The following is an 8,559-nucleotide window of genomic DNA, read 5'->3' on the forward strand; positions in this document are numbered from 1 at the left end:
TATCTGAATACGTCGAGACACTAAATAGGCATAGCTCGTGTGTCCCTAGGATGAGGATTTTATCGAATAGATGCGGGCTATCGGAAGTATCCAGTCGCTCTCTCTCTCTCTCTCTCTCTCTCTCTCTCTCTCTCTACTCAGGGAGAAAGAACACGGTAGTGATTGCATGCGGGCATTTTATGGATAACCCCTTTTTTTTCGTACCGGACGGTCGAACTAGTGTATCGCGTGGGTACAAAGGTGCAAGATTTCATGTTTGAATTTTTCAGCGATTAAAGAATATTCATTATGAAAAGGGGCAATGCTCTTCTCTAGTCGTTGCTAACCGTAACGCACCCTAGGAGACGGTGGCTAGGATTCAGATTTCAGGGTGACGATAGAGAGGAGAGAAAAAAGAAGGATCACAAGAGTGAAAGAGGAATGAGAGAGAAGGAGAGAATGGGAGGAAAGAGGAGAGAACAAGAGCGCTGCTCGCTATTGTTTTCTCGAGTGGTACTCGCTGGTTCAATGCTCGCTCGCTCATTCGCTACCAGATGTGCGCCAGAGTTCGTCCAGTCTCTTCTTTACTGTGTTTCTAACGCTCGCCATACTCTTTTTCTACTTCGGATTCTCGGCTTACGTCAGTAAAGAAGAATTTTACTCACTGAATTACATAAAGTCTCATGAGCTTTCTTATCGGCAAAATATACATATACAATGGGTGAAAACGAGGGTATCAAGAATGTTGTACAATTTTTCTTTCTTTTTTTTCCATCTCTCTCTCTCTCTGTCTTTTTTTAAGGAAATATTCTGTATTATCGATGATACATGCTCAAACGAAACTTTTCGAATTTACAATTGTTTTCGCGCCACTTTCCATGGGCTGGGTATCCAATACGTACTGCTTCTTGCGCCTAATTTCATTTTATTATCGGTATTCTACCTTATGTTAATGAACTTCTCGATTATACCAGGTATAAGGAGACACTCCGTTATGTGATTATGACGTCATAAGGAGTGAAATCGTGTATTAGAAAACTAATAAAAATTGATTCTAAAGAAACGTTATTCCACGAGTGATATACATAGCGACTTTGTTCACTCGTAATTTGCAAATACACCAAAAATTAATATTTCATTCTAAAGACGGCAACCCTGTACTTTAAAGACTTAAAAGTATCGTGTCGTTATTGCCGTGTCGCTAATAATCGTAAATATTTCCTCTTGTTCTTCTCAAATAATATCGATCAATTCGTGTCTCATTTATCTTCATTCGTTTCTCTTTTTTTTTCTTCTTTTTCTTTCATTAATATAAAATTACTCTCTTAGAGCAAATTTCCCTATCGGCCTCTCCATCCGCCGCCTCCGCTGCCGCCGTTTCCGTACCGATTTGACGATTGGTTCTGAAACAGCCAATAATCCTCATTGCAAAAAATACAGTAAACATAAAAAAGGCCCGATCAGTATATTCTTTGCATAAAATAATATATGACATCAATTTCAATAATTTTTCTTTTTTCCAATTAAACAAATCATCCTTGATATTCAATTCCACTATATCCAGAGTACACGAACATATCTTACCCGTTGTTGATTCTGATAATGATTCGGCTGCTGTTGATTCTGATAGTGATTACCGCGACCACCTTGCTGATAGTACTGTGAACCTCCCCCGCGTTGCTGCTGGGACGCCTGACCACCGCCTCGTTGATGTTGATTACGCGATTGATAATTGGAAGACGATGCGTTATAGCCACCTGCCCACGGACCAGTTTGTGAATGATTCTGGTAGCTCTGACTGCCAGAACTATATCCGCTTCCGCTGCTTGCGTTATATCCAGTTGTCGAACCAGTACCATATCCGCTATTGGTACTCGAATGATATCCGCTTTGATAACCTAAAAAAAAAAAATTTACTTACAACCCAATTTCTTTTTGGTGCACCAAAAAAAAAAAAAAAAAAAATTAGAAATAAACGGTGCATTGTCAAAAATCGAAAAAGACCATTTTATTTTCAAAATACTCATAATTCCTAACGATTAATGTTTCACGAGAATATGGCTGTCCGACGTACGTCACATACGTGTCGCCCCGAGGAATTATAACAGCGATTAAAGATCCGCGAAATTACCAGCGAGAAATTGTTCGCGTCCGTTCGAACAGTCGTCGCTTTGTACGTCAGGACACAATATTGGCTCTGAATGGGAGCGTGGCGGCGCGTGTCTCGTTCATATGTACTGCAGAGCACGTATGTTTGTCAGCATCGTGAAACGTCATAATACCTAAAGCGTAGACGATGCTAATAACGAATCGTGTGATTGAGAGTATACAGGATACACCTATAGACACGTTACCGGTCAAAATTCAGTATGGTCTACGCATGGTACCGATACCACGGTATAAGGTACGTATATGAGATATAAAAAATGTCTTTCCCTAAAATTCGTCCCCCGATCGAAAAAAATATTTTTTGTTCGATAAATCCGAAAAAAGAAAAAAAATTTTGCACAGTGAAAATACCTGTTTACACGAGATGACAGGTATCCTCGTAGCAAGTTCAGTGACGTATCTACTAATCGCATAGCTCAGTCCAATGAAGCTGGTAATAGGAGGCGATAAACGGCGCCAATATTATCGAGGGTTGCAACGGGGACTGAAAAGGGGTCGGCCGGACGACCAGATCTACTGCGCGAAAGGGGATGACGGTGTGTCGGTCCCGACGCGACGCCAGCGTCGGGTCCCGTCGCTCTCTGTGGCAACAATAACATCCCCCGTGGAATCCACGGGGGATACACAAGCCCAATGGGTAAGAGTAAGGGTGCCTCACGTTAATCCTCACCCTCGCCGAAAAGGGGGGCTAACAGTTTACACGTCGGATCATCCCTCGTTATTGTTGCGTTTATGATAATAGTGCCTACCGCCGACCTACGCCGGGATAATATCTAACCGTTTCAACCCTATCGTCCGGACTACGGATGCCCTGGTACATGAGTATAGATATACGAAAAGCCTTTAGCTTAATCGCCCACCGAACCCCCCCACCCACCTCCCTCGCATTTTCGAATATTTAAATCGTAGAAAATTTTTAAAATTATTTTGATGATACAATTAACGAAATTCTTACGAAAAATTGGGTAGTTCGATACAACGTACTGGGTATGCCAGTTGGACGCCAATTGCAAGGGTGGTGGTATGAACAATTATAAATTGTATCGTGAATTGGAAAATCCGTCGATCCGTGTTCTATATATTTTTATATAAAAATGCATGTCGGTACACATATGTGTATAAGTATAGACAGGTACATTGAAGTCTACCCGTTATATGGGTATATAGTATTGGATTGGATTGGATCGCCGCGTCAGCAATACAAACACTCCAGTCTCGATGTGGGTCGTCCACCGATGGTTTTCTCGCTTCTTTCTCTCTCGCTCTCTCCCCCGTCTCCTCTCCCAGAGTTCCTGTTTCCAACTGAAATTACATTTTCCCCGCAAGCATTCACGTCGGTTTCAATATCGCTCTGCCTATTTTATTTTCATTCTTTATTTTACCTGTTCCCTTCGACAGCGACCAAGGGAGCTTTTAAAATGGGTTCTCGATCATCGTGATTCCCCGCGCTTTCACGTCGGCTGGTAGACGGTAGGATTTTTCTCTCTTTTATTTCGCGAAATCGAACAAGAATTGTTGCCACTTTCACGAAAGATACGAAGTCGAGAGGGATTGTTCCTTTTGACGATGATTTATTTTTATCAGCTCATCGGAGCAGGACGATTCGAATAAGCGGATTCTTTATTTATTTCCGTATGCGCATGCGCGCACTCACTTCTAACTTGCCCGATGTAAGCAGGGCTTTTATTTCATTTTTCTTTATTTCCTCCATTCCTTCCGTCACTTTTGCCTTCTTTTCTCATTCGTTTCTCTTTATTCTGCCCGAGAGAGCTTTCTCTGTCATTCTCGTACACACCCAAGCGTACACACTTGTATTCATTTCCAACCGGGCTCTGGAAAGAAGCCGAGCGCAGATTCTTAGCCGACGTTAATGGAGGTCCTCGAAAAGGAGCCATCTCGTCTCCACCCGACGATCTACCCGCCCGAAACGTAACACGGCGTTTCGCTGCAGTACGTCGCAGTAGCGATGATTTACCCAAGAGTAAAGTGGTACGGGTTTCGGAGCTAAATTCGTCCTAAAAGTATCCCCGTAAAAATAAAAAAAAGTAAAAAAGATTCGTCCTAAAGTATCCCCGCCATTACCAGGCTACTTGTTTCGGCAATCTTCGACTAAGAAGCGGAACGCATGAAATTACCCAGACTCCCCTATACGACAGTAGTAACGATAATCATAACAATCGTAGCCAGTACAGGATACAAGCAAATCGGAAAGGAAGAATTATTGTAGCATTATACTAGCATTATGTAAGCATATAACCTAAAAAAAAAGTACGAACAAAAAAAAAAGATGCGAAACGCACGCAAACACGGAACCAGGAAAGTGCGTTTACTCGGGATTCGCAATTAAATCACAATATTGACGACCCCGACCGGAACCGCCGATTCCCCCAGTGACGTATACCGACGGTTCACATTTGTGCGGGGACGCGCGTCCTCTGTGCGCACCCGTGTAACTAATTCCGAGTGCATTTAATGACTATGTGCCGCAGCTCTGCCGGCAAAGTATAGGCCACGATGTGGTGTGAGGGTGGTGTACGGGGTGACCGGGGGGGGAGGTGCTCGAGTGCCAGAGGGTAGCCAAAGGGGATGTACAGGGAGCAAGAGAGGCCTCGGAGGACTGGTGGCTGGGGTGCAGGAGGGATGCTGGGGTTTGAGTGTGTTAACTGTGGGGGTGCGTGCGTGTGCAAGGGTAGAACGAGATTCGTCGACGGGAAGGAAGGGGGGTGAACTGAGGGGGCTCCGGCAAAGCACTTGACCCTGCCTGCGCCGTTGCTGCTGATGCTGTGCCAGCATCCCAGCAAACCCTGCCGTATAGCGAGAACGCGCTCTCCGTTCTTCGTTAATAAACGTGTTCGTGCCTAACTGTTGTCCTCTCTCTCGCTCTCGCCCGTCGTCCCCTCGTCGTCCCTCTCTCTGTCGCACTCGCTGTCAAGTCGTCGCACGTCTACGCGAGCTCGCGCATGCGCCTCGCGCTTTCTCTCTCCTTGTTGACTCTCGCTTTGGCAAGAGACTTTAATTTATTTACAATCCGACGACAGGATTGATTTGGGCAACGATCTTTCGGAATCTGACATGAGCCGTCGACGGGGAGAACAAACTAAGAATGGCACTCGGAGGGGTGCCAGGAAGCACAATGAAAAAATATTAAAACCAAACCCAATATTAAGTCAAGCCAGTGTCATCCCGCTAGCGCTACGTAATCGTAAGCTAAATAGAATTTGGTTTATTTGAATTTTGAACGTTTCTCGACTCAAGGAATTTACCAAAAAACGGCGTCCGATGCGTCGACTCGAGACTTTCCTTCGAAGTGCCGTACACTCTGAAATTTTGTGGTCGCTGGTTGAAAACGCGGACACACGGTGTCTCTGTCTGTATATTGCATTCTCATAGAACAAAGTACCCGTGTCTATATCTATATTTACAGTGTAGCGTACATACAGCCTGGTCGATCTCCATTGCGTGTATAGGAGTTCGACCACGTGGCGCAAGTATGATAACAATTGATCGCGGTACCGCGAAGCCTCGCGACGCGACGAGGTGACCGGCCAAAGTAAGCCGATCGAAATTGAAGAGTCCCACCACTTCCGTAGGAGTCTCCCGTTTCCGAGGGAGAGCCCAGCAGCCGTGTCAGAAGCGACCAATAAATTTATCGAGCGGGTGTTGGCATGGAGACTGCCGGACAGAGCACGGCTGGGTGGCCCCGGAGGGCGATGAGAGGGCACTCGAGGATCCTCCAGGAGGCCGTCACGGGGAAATTGGGAGGTACGGGTGGGCACGGCACGGACGAGGTGGAAAAGGGAGAAGCTGAGGACGACGAGGAGAGTATCGATTTCTTGCGGTGATCCAATCAACGGTGGCGCCTTTCACAACGCCTTTATGCGTATCTGCAAACCTGATGCTACCTATATACATACCTATACCGCTTTACCCCCTGTAACCCGTACCGATAATTCCTACAATTAAATAAATCCCGCAACCTAACCTAACGAACTTCCCAGACAGCGTACATCGATCACGTGACGCGTACATTAAAACGCACGTGTGCAAGCGCATAGAAAAAAAAAAGTAACCATTTCATTCCTGATAAATAAGCATCCGAACAAATCCTCGTTTCCCGGCAACCCCGTTCAGCCATTAATCCAGGAAGCGCACGACCCCTTACTCTCATCCTCTCTTAGACGAGAGAGTCCCGTGGACCCGGTAGGATCTCCCGGTACAGCAAGAGTCAAACTAATCCCTCTGACATTGTTCGAAAACAATACAGCATCCACCCCCAATTTGTCTCGGCTTTGCCAGCCTCGCTGTATCCGAGTCAACGTTTTCCCGGAGTCCGCCCGTACCGAGGATGATCGTACGTAGGTTCGTATCGAACGAGAGAGAGAGAGAGAGAGAGGGACAAAGGATATAGCTGCCAACGGGACAAGGATAAAGATGAGGGTGGTACCACCGAACGATATGAAGTCCCCTCGAAGGATTTCATAAAATTGCCTTTAAAATTTACGTATCCAATGCCAAAGTGAAGGAATTGTGAGCTTTCGCAAGATACAAGGGAACGCGTCTACGTGGCCTAGAGCTATTCATAGGAACAAGCATAGAAATACGGGTAATAAAGTGTACCGCGCTAGAGCCGACGGGTGGGGTACTCGAGCCACGCTCGTGGGACCTGTAGTGGACTAACTCGCTCCACGTTTGATTTCGTGTTGGCACTGAGAGAGAGCGAGAAAGAGAGTGACGCGAGGAGAGGAGAGACAGAGAGGAGAGGAATGAAAGAGGAGTGCGCTCGGCATTGTAGGACTCTCCTCTGGAGAGCCCTACCGGTTCCTCTTCCTCCCTCGGTATATCCTCACCCTTTCGGCCTATCTACCACTCATTTATCAAATAAATCAACACGGCTACTTGTGCACCTATAAAGAGATACGGTGCCGGCCTGCACCGGCCTCCACCGGCCTGGCCCATAGCCGGCCCAATCGCTTCTGTACCAGTTCGGGTTCAGCTCTCGGCCGGTACCACGATGAAGTCTCCGTGGATGAGATCGTCGTGGGAAAAAGATAAAAACACTAACTCGTATAATGGCCGAGAGTTCAGGCGATTATGAAATCAAGGTTAATTTCAATTAACGCGCCCGAGATACGTGCGTGTATCGGTGCAGAGAAGATCCACAGTGCGGGGAGAGGAAGGCTCAAAAAAGGCATGAATAATGTACGGGCAATGCTTGAATCCCACGAGAAGTCCCACGGAGACGCGGAGAGTAATCAAAGAGCATCTAAAAATCAGGATGCACTTAGAAGCACGTACTCGTCTATAGAGAGGCATTCAGTCAGAGTCAGAGTTCGGAGTCAAAGCAAGGACCCTTGCCTCGCTCACAACGACCGTTCCCCGTACCTACGGTGACGTATACCATTTCGAAAATACCTTGCGAATATACCTATGGCGAGGTTACACGCCACGCATACACCTGTCCTCGGTAGAACCCTCCGCCTACGTACGCCCGTAGGTGGGTGGCTGTGCACTCCCTTCTTCGCGATCTTCCCATTAGCGAGACCTCTTCAGAAAATACTCACCAGACGCATATCCTTGTCATGTACGAGCTGGCGCCAGTCGGGATACGTCTCTGACATTTTCTCCTGGAGATTCGTTCCTGATGGGCTCGAAGCCATGTCCGATAAGAGGTGCGCAAAGGAATGGCGAATTATGTAGGGGCTCGCGTCGCTACCCTCAGGAACGTTCGCGTCGGCGTTAACGAGGACCACGCCCGCGCGTCGATCGACAGGCTTATTTCCAGCGTGTTTACTTGGCGGCTCGCATAAATGCGTACATCTAGCACCTACCGATGGTACCGGTTGATCAAAGGGTCGACGAACCTCAACTACGGTACCCAATTACGTATTTGCTCCTTGGGCCTGAAAATGGAGACGGTATCGAGAAGTAACGAAAGAACCGAAGCGAGCCACGGGGCGAAGGATGAGCATGATTAGGGGTATGGTATAGGTAGCAGTTGACGAAGCGGAAGTGTGGATGGATGTAAGGGCGACTACGTATAGGGTGGGAACGCGCGCGCGGTCATAGAGTCGAGGAGTCGTAGAAGAGGTAGCTCGTAGTAGGATCGTGAAGAGCGTGGAGGAGCGGGAAGATCGAGAAGAGCACTAGGTAGGTGGCTACCCGGTATAAGAGAGCCAAGAAGAGTGGTTGGCAGGGCGTGCAGGATTGAGCGAGGAGAAAGTGGATGAGTACACTGTGGAGAAGAGGAAGAGGATGGTCCTTGTGCCCCGAGGGCCCCCAGGATACCCGGCAAGGAGTATCCTAGAACTGTCGAGGATGCTTCACTCCCATCGCCCTCTACCTTGTGCCACCCCTGTCGTCGTACCGGCGCTTTCCACCCCCGTTTCTCCCATTTCTCGTTGTAAATATCAG

The 8,559-nt window shown here is 47.2% G+C and overlaps 1 protein-coding gene across 1 annotated transcript in view; it reads right to left on the reverse strand.

Annotated features, from left to right (window-relative positions):
* Positions 1 to 649: 649 nt before the first annotated feature.
* LOC107269073 (5'-3' exoribonuclease 2 homolog) overlaps positions 650 to 8,559 on the reverse strand; it is a 21,280-nt gene continuing 13,370 nt past the window's right edge. Inside the window, exons 16-17 of the mRNA XM_015742524.2 lie at positions 1,564 to 1,877; positions 650 to 1,382 (exon numbers count right to left, since the gene is read on the reverse strand). Of these exons, the coding sequence (XP_015598010.1) occupies positions 1,320 to 1,382; positions 1,564 to 1,877 (377 nt within the window). The 3' untranslated portion in view covers positions 650 to 1,319. The remainder of the gene's footprint in view (positions 1,383 to 1,563; positions 1,878 to 8,559) is intronic.

The sequence above is a fragment of the Cephus cinctus genome, unplaced genomic scaffold (genome assembly GCF_000341935.2).
Source record: "Cephus cinctus unplaced genomic scaffold, Ccin1 Ccin1_scaffold0597, whole genome shotgun sequence".
NCBI lineage: Eukaryota > Metazoa > Arthropoda > Insecta > Hymenoptera > Cephidae > Cephus > Cephus cinctus.